Below are 25,278 nucleotides of genomic sequence, written 5' to 3' on the forward strand. Positions count from 1 at the left end.
TCAATTTCTGATCATGACATATGTAATTAAGAAGCCACTTATTTTATCTCAAATAAAATTTTATTTCAAATCTATGTCATAAACATGTTAATTTTACATGTTAAAAAATTATGAAAAATAAGGAAAACTAAATTCAGACCTATCACATACAATGAAATAATATAGACTGGGGGAGATAAATAAAATAGAGGAGAGAAAAACAATATAAAAAATCAACAAACTGTTCTTTGCAAAGATCCACAAGAATGACAAAACTTTAAATACATTGCTAAGGAAAAAGGCAGAAGATTCAACTACTCAAAATAAGAAATGAATGCTGTGAACATTACTGCTAAAATAATAGAAACAAAGAATTCAAAGAGAACACTAGGTACAATTGCACATCAGCAGATTAGATAATCCAGACAGAAGGGACAAACTCCTGAAATGTTCCAACCAAAACTGAATCAAGAAGAAATAGAAAATCTCAAGACCTATCATTAGTAAGACGATTGAATCAGTAATCCAAAAATTCCAATAAAGAACAGCCTTGTGCCACATAGTTTCACTGTTGCATTCTACTAAACATAAAAATTAGTTAATGATCATCATTCTCAAATGCTTCTCAGAAACTGAAGAGAAGGGAACTCTCTCTAACTCATTCCACGAGGCCAGTATTACTCTCCTACCAAAGCCAGAAGAAAACAATACAAAAAAAAAAAAATAGATGGATATACTCGTGAATAATAATAGAAATATCTTCAGCACATACTAGCTAGCTGAATGCAGCAGCACATTAAATGGATTGTGAAAAATAACCAAATGAGATTTACTCCTGGAGTCTAAAGATGGTCAGATTGATTATATTCTTTGCAGCCAAAGATGGAGAAGCTCTATACAGTCAGCAAAAAAAGACCGGGAGCTGACTGTGGCTCACATCATGAACCCCTTATTCCCAAATTCAGACTTAAACTGAAGAAAGTAGGGAAAACCACTAGACCATTCAGGTATGACCTAAATCAAATCCCTAAAGATTATACAGTGGAAGGGAGAAATAGATCTAAGGGACTAGATCTGATAGAGTGCCTGATGAACTATGGATGGAAATTCATGACATTGTACAGGAGACAGGGAGCAAGATCATCCCCAAGAAAAAGAAATGCAAAAAAGCAAAATGACTGTCTGAGGAAGCCTTGCAAATATCTGTGAAAAGAAGAGAAGCAAAAAACAACGGAGAAAAGGAAAGATATACCCATTTGAATGCAGAGTTCCAAAGAATAGCAAGGAGGGATAAGAAAGCCTTCCTCAATGATCAATGCAAAGAAATAGAGGGAAACAATAGAATGGGAAAGACTAGAGATCTCGTTAAAAAACTAGAGATAGTAAGGGAATATTTCATGTAAAGATGGGCTCAACAAAGCACAGAAATGGTATGGACCTAACAGAAGCAGAAGATATTAAGAAGAGGTGGCAAGAATACACAGAAGAACTGTACAGAAAAGATCTTCACAACCAAGATAATCACAGTGGTAAGATCACTCACCTAGAGCTGGACATCCTGGAATGTGAAGTCAAGTGGGCCTTAGGAAGCATCACTATGAACAAAGCTAGTGGAGATGATGGAATTCCAGTTAAATTATTTCAAATCCTGAAAGATGATGCTGTGAAAGTGCTGCACTCAATATGCCAGCAAATTTGGAAACTCAGCAGTGGCCACAGGACTGGAAAAGGTCAGTTTTCATTCCAATCCCAAAGAAAGGCAATGCCAAAGAATGCTCAAACTACCACACAATTGCACTCATCTCACACGCTAGCAAAGTAATGCTCAAAGTTCTCCAAGCCAGGCTTCAACAATAAGTGAACCATGAACTTCCAGATGTTCAAGCTAGTTTTAAAAAAGGCAGAGGAACCAGAGATCAAATTGCCAACATCTGCTGGATCATCAAAAAAGCGAGAGAGTTCCAGAAAAAATATCTATTTCTGCTCTATTGACTATGCCAAAGCCTTTGACTATGTGGATCACAATAAACTGGAAAATTCTGAAAGAGACGGAAATACCAGACCTCCTGAGCTACCTCTTGAGAAATCTGTATGCAAGTCAATAAGCAGCAGTTAGCACTAGACATGGAACTACAGACTGGTTCCAAATCAGGAAAGGAGTATGTCAAGGCTGTATGTTGTCACTGTGCTTATTTAACTTATATGCAGAGTACATCATGAGAAATGCTGGGCTGGAGGACACGACTGAGCGACTGAACTGACCTGAAAGATGGTCCAATGTATGGAAAGAAATAAACGTAATAGCTAAGAATAAAATACTGATGCCCTTTCAGAGAAGGATGCCTGCTTTTGCCATTTCTACTCAACATAGTGCAGGAAGACCCTGCTAGAGAAAATAGACAAGAAAAAAGATATGAAAAAAATCTATATTAAAAAAGAAGCAAAAAAGGATCCCTGTTCACAGATGAAATGGTGTAATGTGTAGAAACCCCCAGATTACACACAGACACAGACAGAATCACACAAGAACCAATGCACACATTTTGACCCACTAGGGAAATTCAGCAAAGTCACACAATAAAAAATCAACACACCTAAGTCATTATGCTTCTACATGCTCACGAAGAACAGTTCAAAAAGGAAAAATTCTTAGCAGTAAACTTAAGCAGTGAGGCAAAACTGTACTACCTGAACTGCAAACTATTGCTGAAATAAATGAAAGGAGACACAAATAAATAGATATTTTTGTCATGGATTGGAAGATTTAATACTGTGAAAATGTCAATACAACACAAAATGATCTACAGAGTCAATACAATCCTTATTCTTATAACATTTTCATATAGGAAAATCTATCCTACATTGTGTTTCAAAAACCAGGCACCCTGAGTAACCAAAAGAATCATGAAAAAGGGAGCATGGGAAGATGGTGGAGGAATAGGACAGGGCGACCACTTTCTCCCCCCACAAAATCAGCAAAAGAACATTTGAACGCTGAGTAAATCCCACAAAACAACTTCTGAATACCGGCAGAGGACATCAGGCACTCAGAAAAGCAGCCCATAGTCGTCGAAAGGAGGTAGGAAATAGTATAAAAGATAAAAAGAGAGACAAAAGAGGGAGGGACGGAGCTCTGTCCCGGGAAGGGAGGCTTAAAAAAAAAAAAGAGAGCGAAGTTTCCAAACACCTGGAAACACTGGCAAGTGGAACCTCAGAGGGCCACATAACTGGGAGACAAAAGACATAAATAATTAAAACTCACAGACTAAGTGCCCAGAGGAAACTCTCAGCAGAGAAGCAGTGCAGATGCCCGCGCCCCTCACTAGCAGGCGGGGGCTGGGCAGGGAGGCGCCGGAAGCGGCGCTTAGGGGGAGAATGGGCGGCAGCGCTTAGAGGGAGAACCAGGCTTGAACGCCCCAGGGCAAGCTGAGGGCACGAACTTAAAATAGCAAAGCAGAAGCTGCAGATAAAAGGCGAAAAGGCTAGGAAAAGCCTGCGAAAAGCCCCAACCCAGGACTCCGCCAGCCCCGCCCACAGAACAGGGCGCTGAGCAGAGCCAGCCAGCAGCGGGTGGCCCATCCTCCAGCCCCCGCTGACGCGGGCAGGGAGGGAAGCCAGCACCGGGGCAGGGGCAGCCGTGGCCCCAGAGAGGCTTCCCGTGCCAAGCTGCAGGCAGGCTCCCTTGCTGGCCAGGACTTCTTGGGTTTGGGCCAGTCGATATCCGCCTGAGAAGCTGCACCGGTTGTACTCCCAGAAAACTGAGCAGCAGGGACCGGGAAGGCAATAAGTAGCAGCGACCACGCTCACCAAATGCCTGGTCACCTGAGCTGCTCAGACCGGGGAAGGCACAAAACGCAGGCCCAGCCAAGTCTGCGCCTTTGTGGAGTACCCGAGGACCTGAACCTGCTCAGACCTGGGAAGTGCATGCAACCCGAGGACCTGAACCTGCTCAGACCTGGGAAGTGCATGCAACCCAGCGCCAGCCGCGGACAGCTCCCGGCAGAGCAACCTAGAGCCTGAGCAGCATAAACAGGGAAAGCACACACGCCTCGAGTGGGAGCAATCCCATTGTAGCCGAGACACTGCGAGCACTCCCCACAGACGCCAGGGATATTTGTTAGCTGCGTTCCTCCCTCCCAACAGCAGGACTGAAAGGTGAGCCGGGAAAAAAAAAAAGTGTCCACCACCGCATCCTGGTATCAGGACAGGCATTAGACACTGAGGAGACCAGAAAACAGAAGAGCTTTTTCAACAGAAGGAACTGCCTTGGAAGTAACAGAGGCAGAAGCCTTGAGCCTACTGCAAGAATAAGACTGAAAAACAGAGGCAGAGGCTTAAGTCCAAATCCTGAGAACACCAGAGAGCTCCTGTTCCAGAGAACATTAATTGATAGGTACTCATCAAATGCCTCCATACATACACTGAAACCAGGCACCACCCAAGGGTCAACAAGTTTCAGTGAAAGACATACTACGCAAACTATCCAGCAACACAGGAGAATAGCACTGAGCTTCAATATACAGGCTGTCCAAAGCCACTCCAAACCCACTGACACCTCATAACTCATTACTGGACACTTCATTGCACTCCAGAGAGAAGAAATCCAGCTCTACCCACCAGAACATCGACACAAGCTTCCCTAACCAGGGAACCTTGACAAGTCACCCATCCAACCCCACACACAATGAGATAACTACATAATAAAGAGAACTCCACAAACTGCCAGAAGACAGAAAGGCCACCCCGAACACAGCAATATAAGCAAGATGAAGAGGCAGAGAAATACTCAGCAAGTAAAGGAACAGGATAAATGCCCATCAACACAAACAAAAGAGGAAGATATAGGGAACCTACCCGATATAGAATTTTGAATTTTAATTGTGAAAACGATTCAAAATCTGGAAAGCAAAATGGAGTTACAGATAAATAAACTGGAGAAAAGGATTGAGAAGATGGAAGAAAGGTTTAATAAGGACTTAGAGGAAATAAAAAACAGTCAATATACAATGAATAATGCAAAAGATGAGATCAGAAACACTCTGGAGGGAACAAACAGTAGAATAACGGAGGCAGAAGACAGGATAAGTGAGCTAGAAGATAGAATTGTAGAAATAAATGAAACAGAGACGGAAAAAGAAAAAAGAATTAAAAGAAATGAGGACAATATTAGAGACATATGGGACAATATTAAACGCCCTGACATTCGAATCATAGGAGTCCCAGAAGAAGAAGACAAAAAGAAAGACCATGAGAGAATATTTGAGGAGATAATAGTTGAAAATTTCCCTAAAATGGGGAAGGAAATAATCACCCAAGTCCAAGAAACCCAGAGAGTCCCTAACAGGATAAACCCAAGGCGAAATACTCCAAGGCACATATTAATCAAATTAACAAAGATCAAACACAAAGAACAAATATTAAAAGCAGCAAGGGGGGGGGGGAGGAATAAGATGGCGGAGGAATAGGACGGCGAGACCACTCTCTCCTCCACAAATTCATCAAAAGAACATTTGAACGCGAGTAAAGTCCACAACCTCAGATATGCAGATGACACTACCCTTATGGCAGAAAGTGAAGAGGAACTCAAAAGCCTCTTGATGAAAGTGAAAGAGGAGAGTGAAAAGGTTGGCTTGAAGCTCAACATTCAGAAAACAAAGATCATGGCATCTGGTCCCATCACTTCATGGGAAAATAGATGGAAAAACAGTGGAAACAGTGTCAGACTTTGTTTTTTGGGGCTCCAAAATCACTGCAGATGCTGATTGCAGCCATGAAATTAAAAGACACTTGCTCCTTGGAAGGAAAGTTATGACCAACCTTGATAGTATATTAAAAAGCAGAGACATTACTTTGCCGACCAAGGTCCGTCTAGTCAAGGCAATGGTTTTTCCCGTGGTCATGTATGGATGTGAGAGTTGGACTGTGAAGAAAGCTGATCGCCGAAGAATCGATGCTTTTGAACTGTGGTGCTGGAGAAGACTCTTGAGAGTCCCTTATACTGCAAGGAGATCCAACCAGTCCATTCTAAAGGAGATCAATCCTGGATGTTCATTGGAGGGACTGATGCTAAAGCTGAAACTCCAATACTTTGGCCACCTCATGAGACGAGTTGACTCACTGGAAAAGACTCTGATGCTGGGAAAGGTTGGGGGCGGGAGGAGAAGGGGACGACGGAGAATGAGATGGCTGGATGGCATCACCGACTCTGTGGACATGAGTTTGAGTGTACTCCGGGAGTTGGTGATGGACAGGGAGGCCTGGCGTGCTGTGATTCATGGGGTCGCGGAGAGTCGGACACGACTGAGCGACTGAACTGAACTGAACTGAACTGAAAGTCCACAAAACAACTTCTGAATGCTGGCAGAGGACGTCAGGCACCCAGAAAAGCAGCTCATTGTCTTTGAAAGGAGGTAGGAAAAAACATAAAAGATAAAAAGCGAGACAAAAGAAGTAAGGACGGAGCTCCGTCCCGGGAAGGGAGGCTTTAAAAAGAGAGAAGTTTCCAAACACCAGGAAACATTCTCACTGGCGAATCTGTGGCGAGCCTTGGAAGCTCAGAGGGCCACATAACCCTCTTTTTTTTTAAGATTTTTTTAAAACCCACAGACTACCCGCCAAACGGTAACTCCCAGCGGAGAAGCAGCGCAGACGCCTGCATACGCCATTAGCAAGCGGGGGCTGGGCAGGGAGGAGCCGGCTGAACTGCTTAGAGAGAGGACTGGGCTTGAATGCCGGGAGAACAATCTGAGAGAACTGGGGAGAGCAAAGCAGACTGTGGGATAGCTTCCCCACGAAAAGGCGGAAAGCTCTAACCTATGACTCGGCCAGCCCCGCTCACAGAATAAAGGACTGAGCAGAGTGAGCCGGCTGCGATCGGCCCATCCCCCATCCCCCGCCGAGACAGGCAGGGAGTGCAGCCAGAGCCAGAGCGGGCAACCGCGGCCCCAGAAAGGCATCTGATACAAACTGCAGACAGGCTTGTTGCTAATCAGGACTTCTTGGGCTCGGGCCGGTCGATATCCCCCTGAGAAGGTGCGCCGGTTGTACACCCAGAAAACTGAGTGGCGGGGACTGGGGAGGCGATAAGTCGCAGAGACCACGCTCGCCAAACACCTGGTCCCCTGAGCTGCTCGGACCGGGGAAGGCACAAAACGCAGGCCCAACCAAGTCTGCGCCTTTGTGGAGTACCTGAGAACCTGAACTTGAGCCGCTCAGACCTGGGAAGTGCATACAACCCGGTGCCGGCCTCAGATCATTCCCGGCAGAGCAACCTAGAGCCTGTGCAGTATAGACTGGGACAGCATACGTGCTGTGAGCGGGGGCAAACCCAGTGTGGCCGAGACGCTGCGAGCACTCCCCACAGACGCCAGAGATATTCGTCTGCAGCGTTCCTCCCTTCCCAGAACAGGACTGAACAACTGAGCCTTAAAAAGTGTCCACCCACCCCCTAGTATCAGGGTGGAAATTAGACACCAAAGAGACCAGCAGACAGAAGCTAAAACAGAGGGAACCACCTTGGAAAGGACAGATAGAGACGTCTAGAGACTACTCCAAGAATAAGACCAAAAACCAGAGGCAAGAGGCTTAAGCCCGAATCCTGAGAACACCAGAGAAGTCCTGACTCCAGGGAACATTAATCGATAGGAGCTCATCAAACGTCTCCACACCTACGCAAAACCCAAGGGTCAACAAGTTCCAGAGCAAGACATACCACGCAAATTCTCCAGTAACACAGGAAACTAGCCCTGAGCTTCAATATACAGGCTGCCCAAAGTCACTCCAAACCCACTGACATCTCATAACTCATTACTGGACACTTCATTGCACTCCAGAGAGAAGATATCCAGCTCCACCCACCAGAACACCGACACAGGCTTCCATAACCAGGGAACCTTGACAAGTTACCTGTCCAACCCCACACACAGCAAGGAAACTACATAATAAAGAGAACTCCACAAACGGCCAGAAGAGGGAAAGGCCACCCCAAGCAAAGCATTATAAGCAAGATGAAGAAGCAGAGAAATACCCAGCAAGTAAAGGAACAAGATAAATGCCCACCAACACAAACAAAAGAGGAAGATATAGGGAATCTACATGAAAAAGAATTTCGAATTTTGGTGGTGAAAATGATTCAAAATCTTGAAAGCAAAATGGAGTTACAGATAAATAACCTGCAGAAAAGGATTGAGAAGATGGAAGAAAGGTTTAATAAGGACTTAGAGGAAATAAAAAAGAGTCAGTATACAATGAATAATACAATAGATGAGATCAGAAACACTCTGGAGGGAACAAACAGTAGAATAACAGAGGCAGAAGACAGGATAAGCGAGCTAGAAGATAGAATTGTAGAAATAAATGAAACAGAGAGGAAAAAAGAAAAACAAATTAAAAGAAATGAGAACAATATTAGAGACCTCTGGGACAATGTTAAACGCTCCAACATTCGAATCATAGGAATCCCAGAAGAAGAAGACAAAAAGAAAGACCATGAAAGAATACTTGAGGAGATAATAGTTGAAAACTTCCCTAAAATGGGGAAAGAAATAATCACCCAAGTCCAATAATCACCCAGAGAGTCCCCAACAGGATAAACCCAAGGCGAAATACTCCTAGACACATATTAATCAAATTAACAAAGATCAAACACAAAGAACAAATATTAAAAGCAGCAAGGGAAAAACAGCAAATAACACACAAGGGGATTCCCATAAGGATAACAGCTGATCTTTCAACAGAAACTCTTCAGGCCAGGAGGGAATGGCAAGACATACTTAAAGTGATGAAAGAAAATAACCTACAGCCCAGACTACTGTACCCAGCAAGGATCTCATTCAAATATGAAGGAGAAATCAAAAGCTTTACAGACAAGCAAAAGCTGAGAGAATTCAGCATTACCAAACCAGCTCTCCAACAAATGCTAAAGGATCTTTTCTAGACAGGAAACACAGAAAGGGTGTATAAACTCGAACCCAAAGCAATAAAGAAAATGGCTACGGGATCGTACTTATCAATAATTACCTTAAACGTAAATGGGTTGAATGCCCCAACCAAAAGACAAAGGCTGGCTGAATGGATACAAAAACAAGACCCCCATATATGTTGTCTGCAAGAGACCCACCTCAAAACGAGGGACACATACAGACTGAAAGTGAAGGGCTGAAAAAAGATATTCCATGCAAATAGAGACCAAAAGAAAGCAGGAGTAGCAATACTCATATCAGATAAAATAGACTTTAAAACAAAGGCTGTGAAAAGAGACAAAGAAGGAAACTACATAATGATCAAAGGATCAATCCAAGATGAAGATATAACAATTATAAATATTTATGCACCCAACATAGGAGCACCACAATATGTAAGAAAATAACTAACAAGTATGAAAGGCGAAATTAACAAGAATGCAATAATAGTGGGAGATTTTAATACCCCACTTACATCTGTGGATAGATCAACTAAACAGAAAATTAACAAGGAAACACAATCTTTAAATGATACAATAGACCAGTTAGACCTAATTGATATCTATAGGACATTTCACCCCAAAACAATGAATTTCACCTTTTTCTCAAGTGCACATGGAAGCTTTTCCAGGATAGATCACATCCTGGGCCATAAATCTAGCCTTGGTAAATTCAAAAAAGTTGAAATCATTCCATGCATCTTTTCTGACCACAATGCAGTAAAATTAGATCTCAATTATGGGAGAAAAACTATTAAACATGCCAACATATGGAGGCTGAACAACACGCTGCTGAACAACGAACAAATCATAGAAGAAATCAAAAGAGAAATCAAAATATGCATAGAAATGAATGAAAATGAAAACACAACAACCCAAAACCTCTGGGACACTGTAAAAGCAGTGCTAAGGGGGAAGTTCATAGCAATAGAGGCACAACTCAAGAAACAAGAAAAAAGTCAACTAAATAACCTAACTCTACATCTAAAGCAACTAGAAAAGGAAGAAATGAAGAACCCCAGGGTCAATAGAAGGAAAGAAATTGTAAAAATTAGGACAGAGATAAATGCAAAAGAAACAAAAGAGACTATAGCAAAAATCAACAAAGCCAAAAGCTGGTTCTTTGAGAAGGTAAATAAAATTGACAAACCACTAGCCAGACTTATCAAGAAACAAAGGGAGAAGAACCAAATCAATAAAATTAGAAATGAAAATGGAGAGATCACAACTGACAACACAGAAATACAAAGGATTGTTAGAGAATACTATCAGCAATTATATGGCAATAAAATGAATAACCTGGAAGAAATGGACAAATTCCTAGAAAAATACAACTTTCCAAAACTGAACCAGGAAGAAATAGAAAATCTGAACAGACCCATCACAAGCACGGAAATTGAAACTGTAATCAAAAATCTCCCAGCAAACAAAAGCCCAGGTCCAGACGGCTTCACAGCTGAATTCTACCAAAAATTTAGAGAAGAGCTAACACCTATTCTACTCAAACTCTTCCAGAAAATTGCTGAGGAAGGGAAACTTCCAAACTCATTCTATGAGGCCACCATCACCCTAATCCCAAAACCTGGTAAAGACCCCACAAAAAAAGAAAACTACAGGCCAATATCACTGATGAACATAGATGCAAAAATCCTTAACAAAATTCTAGCAATCTGAATCCAACAACACATTAAGAAGATCATACATCATGACCAAGTGGGCTTTATCCCAGGAATGCAAGGATTCTTCAATATCCGCAAATCAGTCAACGTAATACACCACATTAACAAACTGAAAAATAAAAATCATATGATTATCTCAATAGATGCAGAGAAAGCCTTCGACAAAATTCAACATCCATTTATGATAAAAACCCTCCAGAAAGTAGGAATAGAAGGGACATACCTCAACATAATAAAAGCTATATATGACAAACTCACAGCAAACATTATCCTCAATGGTGAAAAACTGAAAGCATTTCCCCTAAAGTCAGGAACAAGACAAGGGTGCCCACTCTCACCACTACTCTTCAACATAGTTCTGGAAGTTTTGGCTACAGCAATCAGAGGAGAAAAAGACATAAAAGGAATACAAATTGGAAAAGAAGAAGTAAAACTTTCACTGTTCGCTGATGACATGATCCTCTACACAGAAAACCCTAGAGACTCTACCAGAAAACTACTAGAGCTAATCAATGATTACAGTAACGTTGCAGGATATAAAATCAACACACAGAAATCCCTTGCATTCCTATACACTAATAATGAGAAAATAGAAATTAAGGAAACTATTCCATTCACTGTTGCAACGAAAAGAATTAAATACTTAGGAATATATCTACCTAAGGAAACAAAAGACTTGTACATAGAAAACTATAAAACACTACTGAAAGCAATCAAAGAGGACACTAATAGATGGAGAAATATACCATGTTCATGGATTGGAAGAATAAATATTGTAAAAATGAGTATACTACCCAAAGTAATTTATACATTCAATGCAATCCCTATCAAGCTACCAAAGTTATTTTTCACAGAACTAGAACAAATAATCTCACAATTTGTATGGAAATACAAAAAACCTCGAATAGCCAAAGCAATCTTGAGAAAGAAAAATGGAACTGGGGGAATTAACCTGCCGGACTTCAGGCTCTACTACAAAGCCACAGTCATCAAGACAGTATGGTACTGGCATAAAGACAGAAATATAGATCAATGGAACAAAATAGAAAGCCCAGAGATAAATCCACACATCTATGGATACCTCATCTTTGACAAAGGAGGCAAGAATATCAAATGGAGAAAAGACAGTCTCTTTAACAAGTGGTGCTGGGAAAACTGGTCAGCCACTTGTAAAAGAAGGAAACTAGAACACTTCCTAACACCGTACACCAAAATAAACTCAAAATGGATTAGAGAGCTAAATGTAAGACCAGAAACTATAAAACTCCTAGAGGAGAACGTAAGCAAAACATTCTCCGACATAAATCACAGCAGGATCCTCCATGACCCACCTCCCAGAATATTGGAAATAAAAGCAAAAATAAACAAATGGGACCTAATTAAAATCAAAAGCTTCTGCACAGCAAAGGAAACTATAAGTAAGGTGAAAAGACAGCCTTCAGAATGGGAGAAAATAATAGCAAATGAAGCAACTGATAAAGGATTAATCTCCAAATTATACAAGCAGCTCCTGCAGCTCAATTCCAGAAAAATAAATGACCCCATCAAAAAATGGGCCAAAGAACTAAACAGACATTTCTCCAAAGAAGACATAAAGATGGCTAACAAGCACATGAAAAAATGCTCAACGTCCCTCATAATCAGACAAATGCAAATCAAAACCACAATGAGATACCATTTCACACCCGTCAGAATGGCTGCTCTCCAAAAGTCTACATGCAATAGATGCTGGAGAAGGTGTGGAGAAAAGGGAACCCTCTTACACTGTTGGTGGGAATGCAAACTAGTACAGCCACTATGGAGAACAGTGTGGAGATTCCTCAAAAAACTGGAAATAGAACTGCCATATGATCCAGCAATCGCACTCCTGGGCATACACACCAAGGAAACCAGAATTGAAAGAGACACGTGTACTCCAATGTTCATTGCAGCACTGTTTATAATAGCCAGGACATGGAAGCAACCTAGATGTCCATCTGCAGACGAATGGATAAGAAAGCTTTGGTACATATACACAATGGAGTATTACTCAGCCATTAAAAAGAATACATTTGAATCAGTTCTAATGAGGTGGATGAAACTGGAGCCTATTATACAGAGTGAAGTAAGCCAGAAAGAAAAACACCAATACAGTATACTAACACATATATATGGAATTTAGAAAGATGCAAATGATAACCCTGTATACGAGACAGCAAAAGAGACACAGATGTATAGAACAGTCTTTGGGACTCTATGGGAGAGGGTGAGGGTGGGATGATTTGGGAGAATGGCATTGAAACACGTATGTTGTCATATGTGAAACGAATCACTAGTTCAGGGTCAATGCATGTTATAGGATGCTCGGGGCTGGCATGCGGGGATAACCCAGAGGGAGGATAAAGGGAGGAGGGAGGTAGGAGGGGGGTTCAGGAGGGGGAACTTATGTAAACCCGGGGCAAATTCATATCAATGTATGGCAAAACCAACCAATATAATATTGTAAAATAATTTGCCTCCAATAAAAAATAATTACCTAAAAAAATAAATAAATAAATAAAAGCAGCAAGGGAAAAACAACAAATAACACACAAGGGGATTCCCATAAGGATAACAGCTGATCTTTCAATAGAAACTCTTCAGGCCAGGAGGGAATGGCAAGACATACTTAAAGTGATGAAAGAAAGTAACCTACAGCCCAGATTACTATACCCAGCAAGGATCTCATTCAAATATGAAGGAGAAATCAAAAGCTTTACAGACAAGCAAAAGCTGAGAGAATTCAGCATCACCAAACCAGCTCTCCAGCAAATACAAAAGGATCTTCTCTAGACAGGAAACACAGAAAGGGTGTATAAACTCGAACCCAAAACAATAAAGAAAATGGCAACGGGATCATATTTATCAATAATCACCTTAAACGTAAATGGGTTGAATGCCCCAACCAAAAGACAAAGGCTGGCTGAATGGATACAAAAACAAGACCCCCATATATGTTGTCTACAAGAGACCTACCTCAAAACGAGGGACACATACAGACTGAAAGTGAAGGGTTGGAAAAAGATATCCCACGCAAATAGAGACCAAAAGAAAGCAGGAGTAGCAATACTCATATCAGATAAAATAGATTTTAAAACAAAGGCTGTGAAAAGAGACAAAGAAGGAAACTACATAATGATCAAAGGATCAATCCAAGAAGAAGATATAACAATTATAAATATTTATGCACCCAACATAGGAGCACTGCAATATGTAAGACAATTACTAACAAGTATGAAAGGGGAAATTAACAATAACACAATAATAGTGGGAGACTTTAATACCCCACTTACATCTATGGATAGATCAACTAAACAGAAAACTAACAAGGAAACACAAACTTTAAATGATACAATAGACCAGTTAGACCTAATAGATCTCTATAGGACATTTCACCTCAAAACAATGAATTTCACCTTTTTCTCAAGTGCACAGCGAAACTTTTCCAGGATAGATCACATCCTGGGCCATAAATCTAGCCTTGGTAAATTCAAAAAAATGGAAATCATTCCAAGCATCTTTTCTGACCACAATGCAATAACATTAGATCTCAATTATGGGAGAAAAACTATTAAAAATGCCAACATATGGAGGCTGAACAACACGCTGCTGAATAATGAACAAATCATAGAAGAAATCAAAAGAGAAATCAAAATATGCATAGAAATGAATGAAAATGAAAACACAACAACCCAAAACCTCTGTGACACTGTAAAAGCAGTTCTAAGGAGGAAGTTCATAGCAATACAGGCACACCTCAAGAAACAAGAAAAAAGTCAACTAAATAACCTAACTCTACATCTAAAGAAACTAGAAAAGGAAGAAATGAAGAACCCCACGGTCAGTAGAAGGAAAGAAATCATAAAAATTAAGGCAGAGATAAATGCAAAAGAAACAAAAGAGACCATAGCAAAAATCAACAAAGCCAAAAGCTGGTTCTTTGAGAAGGTAAATAAAATTGACAAACCACTAGCCAGACAAGGGAGAAACAAAGAAACAAAGGGAGAAGAACCAAATCAATAAAATTAGAAATGAAAATGGAGAGATCACAACCGACAACACAGAAATACAAAGGATTGTTAGAGAATACTATCAGCAATTATATGGCAATAAAATGAATAACCTGGAAGAAATGGACAAATTCCTAGAAAAGTACAACTTTCCAAAACTGAGCCAGAAAGAAATAGAAAATCTGAACAGACCCATCACAAGCACGGAAATTGAAACTGTAATCAAAAATCTCCCAGCAAACAAAAGCCCAGGTCCAGACGGCTTCACAGCTGAATTCTACCAAAAATTTAGAGAAGAGCTAACACCTATTCTACTCAAACTCTTCCAGAAAATTGCTGAGGAAGGGAAACTTCCAAACTCATTCTATGAGGCCACCATCACCCTAATCCCAAAACCTGGTAAAGACCCCACAAAAAAAGAAAACTACAGGCCAATATCACTGATGAACATAGATGCAAAAATCCTTAACAAAATTCTAGCAATCTGAATCCAACAACACATTAAGAAGATCATACATCATGACCAAGTGGGCTTTATCCCAGGAATGCAAGGATTCTTCAATATCCACAAATCAATCAACGTAATACACCACATTAACAAACTGAAAAATAAAAATCATATGATTATCTCAATAGATGCAGAGAAAGCCTTTGACAAAATTCAACATCCATTTATGATAAAACCCCCCCCCCCAGAAACTGGGAATAGAAGGGACATATCTCAACATAATAAAAGCTATATATGACAAACCCACAGCAAACATTATCCTCAATGGTGAAAAACTGAAAGCATTTCCCCTAAAGTCAGGAACAAGACAAGGGTGCCCACTCTCACCACTACTCTTCAACATAGTTCTGGAAGTTTTGGCTACAGCAATCAGAGGAGAAAAAGACATAAAAGGAATACAAATTGGAAAAGAAGAAGTAAAAGTTTCACTGTTCACTGATGACATGATCCTCTACACAGAAAACCCTAAAGACTCTACCAGAGAACTACTAGAGCTAAATAATGAATACAGTAAAGTTGCAGGATATAAAATCAACACACAGAAATCCCTTGCATTCCTATACACTAATAATGAGAAAATAGAATGAGAAATTAAGGAAACTATTCCATTCACTGTTGCAACGAAAAGAATTAAATACTTAGGAATATATCTACCTAAGGGAACAAAAGACTTGTACATAGAAAACTATAAAACACTAGTGAAAGTAATCAAAGAGGACACTAATAGATGGAGAAATATACCGTGTTCGTGGATTGGAAGAATAAATAATTGTGAAAATGAGTATACTACCCAAAGTAATTTATACATTCAATGCAACCCCTATCAAGCTACCAACGATATTTTTCACAGAACTAGAACAGATCATCTCACAATTTGTATGGAAATACAAAAAATCTCGAATAGCCAAAGCAATCTTGAAAAAGAAGAATGGAACTCGGGGAATTAACCTGCCAGACTTCAGGCTCTACTACAAAGCCACAGTCATCAAGACAGTATGGTACTGGCATAAAGACAGAAATATAGATCAATGGAACAAAATAGAAAGCCCAGAGATAAATCCACGCACCTATGGACACCTTATCTTTGACAAAGGAGGCAAGAATATAAAATGGAGAAAAGACAGTCTCTTTAACAAGTGGTGCTGGGAAAACTGGTCAGCCACTTGTAAAAGAATGAAACTAGAACACTTCCTAACACCGTACACCAAAATAAACTCAAAATGGATTAGAGAGCTAAATGTAAGACCAGATTCTATAAAACTCCTGGAGGAGAACATAGGCAAAACACTCTCCAACATAAATCACAGCAGGCTCCTCCAAGACCCACCTCCCAGAATATTGGAAATAAAAGCAAAAATAAACAAATGGGACCTAATTAAAATCAAAAGCTTCTGCACAGCAAAGGAAACTATAAGCAAGGTGGAAAGACAGCCTTCAGAATGGGAGAAAATAATAGCAAATGAAGCAACTGATAAAGGATTAATCTCCAAAATATACAAGCAGCTCCTGCAGCTCAATTCCAGAAAAATAAGTGACCCAATCAAAAAATGGGCCGAAGAACTAAACAGACATTTCTCCAAAGAAGACATAAAGATGGCTAACAAACACATGAAAAAATGCTCAACGTCCCTTATAATCAGACAAATGCAAATCAAAACCACAATGAGATACCATTTCACACCAGTCAGAATGGCTGCTATCCAAAAGTCTACATGCAATAGATGCTGGAGAAGGTGTGGAGAAAAGGGAACCCTCTTACACTGTTGGTGGGAATGCAAACTAGTACAGCCACTATGGAGAACAGTGTGGAGATTCCTCAAAAAACTGGAAATAGAACTGCCATATGATCCAGCAATCGCACTCCTGGTCATACACACCGAGGAAACCAGAATTGAAAGAGACACATATACTCCAATGTTCATTGCAGCACTGTTTATAATAGCCAGGACATGGAAGCAACCTAGATGTCCATCTGCAGATGAATGGATAAGAAAGCTTTGGTACATATACACAATGGAGTATTTTTCAGCCATCAAAATGAATGCATTTGAATCAGTTTTAATGAGGTGAATGAAATTGGAGCTTATTATACAAAGTGAAGTAAGCCAGAAAGAAAAACACCAATACAGTATACTGATGCATATATATGGAATTTAGAAAGATGGTAACCTTAACCCTGTATCAGTCCAGTTCAGTTCAGTCGCTCAGTCGTGTATACAAGACTGCAAAAGAGACCTAGGTATAGAGAACAGTCTTTGGGACTCTGTGGGAGAGGGTGAAGGTGGGATGATTGGGGAGAACGGCATTGTAGCATGCATATTATCATATGTGAAATGAATCACCAGTCCAGGTTCGACGCATGATACAGGATGCTTTGGGCTGGTGCACGGGGATGACCTGGAGGGAGGATATGGGGAAGAGGGAGGTGGGAGGGGGGTTCAAGAAAGGGAACACATGTACACCCGGGGCGGATTCATCTCAATGTATGACAAAACCAACCAATATATTAATGTAAGGTAATTTTCCTCCAATAAAATAAATTTAAAAAAAAAGAATCATGAAAAAGCCGAACAAAGTTGGAGGTATTAAACCTCCTAACACCAAGTCATCCTAAAAGACTACACCAAAGCAACTAGAACAATATGGTACTGGAATACAGAAAATTGAAATAAAACCTACAGCCTGGTAAAAACAATAATAAAATCAAAACAAACAAAAACTCTCCAATACTAGTTCAGGTGATTTTCAAAAATGTTGTCAAGATCTTTCAATGTGGAAGGGACAGACTTTTTTCAACAAATTACATTGAGTAAAGTGAAAAATGAAGCTAAGATAGGTATTTTTAATTCATAATGAGATCCAAGATAGAGTCCTTTCCTTGGGATGAGAACAATGCCTGAGATGATCAGTCTTTTCAAGTTGGCCAATGAAAGGGTTGTTTTCTCTGGGATAGACATTCATCTTGGATACAGAGCTCCATTTCCTACATGCGATGCTTCTAGGTGTATTATCAATCATCATGGTGTGCCACACACACTGCACAGGAAATGAAGTGTGGCAGTGAGAAACTGCTCATGAAATTCACTGGTCCTTCCCTTTTCCAAACATCCTGAAGCAAGTGGCCCAACACAACAGTGGAATGGGCTGTTGAGGACAGAGTCTGTGTCCCCTGGGTGGAGATTCCTTGCAGGGATGGTGCCCTGTTCTTTGGGGAGGTACAAAATTTTTAAATCATCATCCTTTATAAGGCCCTAATTTCTCCCATAACCAGGACTCAAGGGTCCAGGACACAAACAATGAGTTTGTCCCATTACAGACTTGGTTACCTTCTTTGTGAGCATATATGATTTGTCCCTATTCTCTCCACACACTGACCTCCATAAAGTCAGGAAACCTAGTTCACCTTTGTCCTTTTGTACCCCAACAGCTAGCATATTGCCTGCTATGTGTAAAAACCAAAGCTCTAATGAATGGGTAGATCAAATGTGGTACATCCACACAGTGGAATGTTTCCAGGCTTTCAAAGAAGGAAATTCAGATACATGCCACAATAAAGATGAACCTTAAGGATATCATACTAAATGAAATAGGCTAGTCACAAAATAACAAATGCAGATAACTTCATTTATATGGCCTACCCAGAATAGTCAAGTATTTAGAGACAGAAAGCAGAATGGAGGCTTCCAGCATCTGGGGGATTTTATGGAAATAGAGAGCTGTTGCTTAATGGACACAGAATTTCAGTTTTGCACCTTCTCAAGATTGGTTGCACAACAATGTGAATATATTTAACACTATTGAACTGTACACTTAAAAATATTTCCAATTATATGTTTTATTTGACCTGTATTTTACCACAATTTATAACTCAACTTCCTCCAAGACTCTCCTTGATTTAGACCTGTTGATTGTCTGGAATCTCATCTCCTCTCTCTCTTGCCCTCTCTTGGCTCAGCCACACTAGCTTTCTCACTGCTAATTGAACATATCAAGCTCATTCCCATGCCAGGATCTTTGCCCATGCTGTTCACTCTGTCTAGAATGATATTCATGCCCAAATCCTTCTTGCCAAACTGGAACACAACACAGATGTCACCTGCACAGAGAGGTACCCCAGACCTCTGGGTAAAGCTGCTTTTCCCATCTCTCTTTACTGATGCTCTTACAGCTTTTGAAATCACTTTATTTAGACATTTATTCTCCTGTAAGTTGTCTGTTGTCCATGCTTGATGAGGGTAGCAGCACTGCCTGTCTTGTCACTATGATTCCTACCACCTGCCTCTGGGGCTAAACCTCAGTGTCAATTGAATGAAAATATAAATGGAAACGTGCTTCACAAATAAAAACAGTTCACAAACTGACTGGGAGAAGTGAAACTCAGTGGGTACAGACTTTCTGCTCAGGGTGATGAAAAGTTTTGGAACTGGTGATGAAGGGGCTTCCCAGGTGGCTATAGTGGTAAAGAACCCACCTGCCAGTGCAGGAGATACAAGAGACCAGGTTCAATCTCTGAGTCGGGAAGATCCCCTGGAGGAGAGCACGACAACCCACTTCAGTACTCTTGCCTGGAGAATCCCGTGGGCAGAGGAGACAGATGCCATGATTTTAGTTTTTTTAATATTGAGTTTTAAGCTGACTTTTTCACTCTTTTTTTTCTTTTTAATGTTTTTTTATTGAAGGATAATTGCTTTACAGAATTTTTCTGTTTTCTGTCAAACCTCAATATGAATCAGCCATTGGTATACATATATCCCCTCCCTTTTGAACCTCCCTTCCATCTCCCTCCCCCTCCAATCCCTCTAGGTTGATACAGAGCCCTTGTTTGAGTTTCCTGAGCCATATAGCAAATTCCTGTTGGCTATCTATTTTACATATTGTAATATAAGTTTCCATGTTACTCTCTCCATACCTCTCACCCTCTCCTCCCCTCTCCCCATGTCCATAAATCTATTCTCTAGGCCTGTTTTTCCATTGCTGCTCTGTAAATAAGTTCTTCAGTACCATTCTTCTAGATTCCATATATATGTGCTAGAATACAGTATTTATCTTTCTCTTTCTGACACATTTCACTCTGTATAATAGATTCTAGGTTCATCCACCATATCAGAACTGACTCAAATGTGTTCCTTTGTATGGCTGAGTAATATTCCTTTGCATATATGTACCACAACTTATTTATCCATTCATCTGTCGATGGACATCTAGGTTGCTTCCGTGTTCTAGCTATTGTAAATAGTGCTACAATGAACAATAAGATACATGTGTCTTTTTCAATTTTGGTTTCCTCAGGGTATATGCCTGAGGAGTGGGATTGCTGAATCATATGGTAGTCTTATTCTTAGCTTTTTAAGAAATCTCCATTTTCCACAGTGGCTGTATCAATTTACATTCCCACCAATAGTGCAAGAGTGTTCCCTTTCCTCCACACCCTCTTCAGCATTTATTGTTTGTAGACTTTTTGATGATGGCCATTCTGACTTATTTAACTTATATGCAGAGTACATCATGAGAAACGCTGGGTTGGATGAAGTACAAGCTGGAATGAAGGTTGTCAGGAGAAATATCAATAACCTCAGATATGCAGATGACACCACCCTTATGGCAGAAAGTGAAGAGGAACTAAAGAGCCTCTCGATGAAAGTGAAAGAGGAGAGTGGAAAAGTTGGCTTAAAACTCAACAGTCAGAAAACTAAGATCATGGCATCTGGTCCCATCACTTCATGGCAAATAGATGGGGAAACAGTGGCAGACTTTATTTGGGGGGGCTCCAAAATCACTGCAGATGATGACTTCAGCCATGAAATTAAAAGACATGAAATTGCTCCTTGGAAGTTATGACCAACCTAGACAGCATATTAAAAAGCAGAGACATTACTTTGTCAACAAAAGTCCATCTAGTCAAGGCTATGGTTTTTCTGCAAGGAAATCCAACCAGTCCATTCTAAAGGAAATCAATCCTGAATATTTGTTGAAAAAACTGATGTTGAAGCTGAAAATCTAATACTTTGGCCACCTGATGCAAAAAACCGACTCATTTGAAAAGACCCTGATGCTGGGAAATACTGAAGGCAGGAGGAGAAGGGGACGACAGAAGATGAGATGGTTGGATGGCAACACTGACTCAATGGACATGAGTTTGAGTAAACTCTGGGAATTGGTGATAGACAGGGAGGGCTGGCATCTGCAGTCCAAGGGTCTGCAGAGTCGGACACAACTGAGCAACTGAACTGAACTGACTGAGACCTGTGTTGTATTAAAATTATTCATAACAGTTTTGTTGCATCCTATGGATTTTGGAAAGTTGTGATCTCATTTTTATTCTTTTAACTATTTCCTGGTTTCCTCTTTGATTTCTTCATTTATCCATTAGTTTGGATTTTTATGGTGTTGTTACTTAGTTATATGGTGTTTTTTTAGTTATATGTTTGTGTTTTTCTCATTTTATTTCCCATAATTGGTTTCTGGTTTCATACCTTTGTGCTCCAAAAATGCAAAAAGCAATTTCCATACTATTAAATTTGAGGCTTGTTTATTGGGCTATCATGTGATGTACCCTGGAGTATATACTCCATTTGCACTACAAAAATGTGTGTCATGTTGTTTTTCTGAATTGAATCTCCTGTATGTATTTATTAAGTACATAGTTATTGAGTACACATTATTCTAATGTGTCATTCAAGACCACTGTTGATTTTCTGTCTAGATGATCAGTCCATTAATGTAAATGGGATGTTAACATTTTCTCCCATTTATCATTTATCAATTTGTCAATGTCTCCCTTTATATAAGTCAATATTTGCTTTATCCTTTAGTTTCTCTTATCTTAGGCGCATATATACTAGCAAATATATATATGTTAGTATATACTCTTCTTGTGTTGATTCCTTTCACATTATATAATACCCTTCTTTGTCTCATGTAATAAAAATAAATTTGTTTTGAAGTCTATTTTGTTTAATATGGATACGGAAACCCCTCTTTTTTATAATGTTCATATGCATAAAATATATTTTTGCAGTCCCTTACATTTATTCTTTGTGAAAAATTTAGCTCTGAAGTTTTCGTCTCTTATATAAAGCATATGTGTGTGTGCTCAGTCACTCAGTCACGTCTAACTCTTTGCAACCCCATGGACTTTTTAGCCCACAGGCTCTTTTGTCCATGGAATGTTTCTGACAAGAATACTGGAGCGGGATGCCATTTCCTTTTCCAGTTGATTTTCCCAACCCAGGGATCTAAGCCACATCTCTTACATTTCCTGCATTGGCAGGTGGATTCTTTACCACTGCATCACTTGACAAGCCCCAGCATTTATATGGGTTTTGTTTTCTTATCCTCTCAGCCACTCTATGTCTCTTTATTGAATCGTTTACTCCATTGGCACTTAAGGAAATTATTGATAAATGTGTAATTTTAAAAATTTTATTACTCATTTTCCAGTTTTTTGGATAATATATGTCATTTGAGAAAAATTATTTTTAAGTAATCCATGTTGCACCAATTAATCAAAATTTCCAAGTCTTTCTTCTCTAAGGCTGGGAACAACTTTGCAAAAGTAGGAAAGTACACAAATTAAAATGGAAAAATAGGGAAATGGACAAAAGAAAATGAACAGAAAAAAAATTCATTAGAGAGGAAAACTTCAACAGGTGAGTACACGAATCGTCTAAAGTGCTGAAGTCAAAGAAATGGAAATTTTAAGAAATTAACAGAAGGAGCAAATTCAACATTCAGAATCTGATCAAAGAATAGGAATTTCTTGTTTTAAGGCTTTGAGTCCTTCTTCAAGGACACTTCTTCAGACTCAGAATGATTTTCCTCTTTTTAACTGCCATCTGAATGAATCCTTTCAGAGTCCTCTTTATGTCCTTATTTCTCAGACTATAGATGAAGGGGTTCAGCATGGGTGTGACCACAGTGTACATCACTGAGGCTGTTGCACTTGACTGTGAGCCGTGGGTAGCAGCAGAGCTAAGGTACACTCCTAGGCTTGAACAATAATATAAGAAGACAACCAAAAGGTGAGACACACAGGTGGAAAACGCTTTATATTTCCCCTGAGGTGATGAGATTCCACATACGGAGAACACTATCTTAGAGTAAGAGTAAAGAATACCAGCCAGGGGGCCACCACCCAACAGCACTGCTGTAAAATACATAATTATATCATTAAGGAAAGTGTCACAACAGGCAAGTAGTACAACCTGTTTGATTTCACAGAAAAAGTGGGGGATTTCTAAGTCTGTACAGAAGGACAGCTGTAACACCAGTAAGCTTTCTAACAAGGAAAGCAGGGCACTAATGACCCAGCACACCAGGACCAACAGCCCGCAGAGTCGGGGGTTCATGATGACTGTGTAGTGCAGGGGGTGGCAGATGGCCAAAAAGCGGTCATAGGCCATCACAGTCAAAAGAAAATCATCCAACGCTGCAAAAAGTATGTAAAAATACATCTGAGTGATGCACCCTCCATAGGATATAACTTTGCTCTGGATCTGTATATTTATTAACATCTTTAGGATCGTTGTGGTAGTGAAACAGATGTCTACAAAGGACAAGTTGGAGATGAAGAAGTACATGGGGGTGTGAAGATGGGAGTCTGAAATGACAGCCAGGATGATGAGCAGATTTCCAAACACAGTGATCAGATACATGGAAAGGAACATTCCAAATATGAATGGCTGCAGTTCTGGTTCCACTGATAATCCCTGAAGAAGAAATTCTAAATTTTGTGTATCATTTCCTGGTACCATGTGCTGGTATTGATGACTAGGAATAAAAAAAATGCATATATGAATTTGCACAGATTGGTATTATTCATTTGAAATACTATAATGTATAAAGTAGGTATATGTATATGCATATAATATATATACATACCTACATGTATTGTCTGAATCCTCACATTTGATGGATGTTCTGTGACATCTCTGACTAGGAATTCTGTTAAAAAGAGGGGAAATATATAGACTTGAGTGGGAAAAAATATCTAAAGTTCTCAGGTGATCCTAGATTATTATGTGGAGAAATTTTTCAGACTTTCTCCCAAGGAATCATGCATTAAACAATTTTAATAAGAAATATTTTCATGCATTTGAGGAACATATGGTGAGTACTGACCATTTTCTAGGTTTAAGATGCTGAGAAACAAAAGCCAAAAGATATAAGGACAGTGAAAATATATAAGAAAATAAGTATCATAATACCATGTGACAGTGACATATGTGAAGAAAGAAAAACAAGTATAAAAACAATGGATGAGGGTTTATTTATTACTGAGAGTTCAGGAAGATCTAAATATGATGAAGACAAAATTACAAAGTTGATAATAGTTATTAATATATATGCATCTAAAATAGAGGAACTAACATGTATAGTGCAGTTATTGAGACCTAAATGGAGAAAAGTGACCCAATCATAGTAGAGGATTTTAACACCCTGCTGACCACAATGAATAGATCATTGAAACATAAAGTCAACAGGAAACAATAGCGTTATATGAAACACTGGATCTGAAGGACATGATAAATTTTATACAGAACATTCCATCCAAATACACATTCTTCTCAGGCACAAAGCTTGGAAGCCTGGCTTCTCAAGAAGCTTCCAAGTCTACTCTTGGAAGCTTCTCAAGAGTAGACCATATGTTGGAAAACAGTACAAATCTTAACAAATTTAGACAAGTGAAATTATATCAAGCATTTTATGATCATCATGGTATGAAACTACAAATCAACTATAAGGAAAAGCTGGAAAAATATATGCATATGAAACAACATGGTACTTAACAGCAGTTAGAATATTACAAATCAAAGGAGTCATAATATTTATGCATACAAATGAAAATATGACATACTTAAATCTTTTTGATAAAACAAAAGTAGTAATAAGAGGGAATGTTACAGTTATTCCTACCTACCTCAAGAAACAAGGAAGATCTAAACAATCCAACTTTACATCTAAAGGAAATAGAAAAAGAAGAACAAAGAGCCAAAAGTCAGTAAAAGAAAGAACATAATAAAAGAACAGAAATACATGAAATGAAAACGATTAAGATGATGGGAAAAAATCAATGATTTTGTTCAATCAAGCTGGTTCTTTGAAAAGATAAACAAAGATAGACAA

General features: G+C 39.5%; 1 protein-coding gene across 1 annotated transcript; it reads right to left on the reverse strand.

Annotated features, from left to right (window-relative positions):
- Positions 1–22,937: 22,937 nt before the first annotated feature.
- On the reverse strand, positions 22,938–23,951 carry LOC129558455 (olfactory receptor 7A17-like). The gene has a single exon (XM_055429612.2). The coding sequence runs from the start codon at positions 23,904–23,906 to the stop codon at positions 22,938–22,940; it is 969 nt and encodes a 322-aa protein (XP_055285587.1). The 5' UTR covers positions 23,907–23,951.
- Between the last annotated feature and the right edge of the window lie 1,327 nt (positions 23,952–25,278).

Source organism: Moschus berezovskii, chromosome 8 (genome assembly GCF_049115385.1).
Source record: "Moschus berezovskii isolate FMDL1 chromosome 8, NW_MosBer_1.0, whole genome shotgun sequence".
Taxonomy (NCBI): domain Eukaryota; kingdom Metazoa; phylum Chordata; class Mammalia; order Artiodactyla; family Moschidae; genus Moschus; species Moschus berezovskii.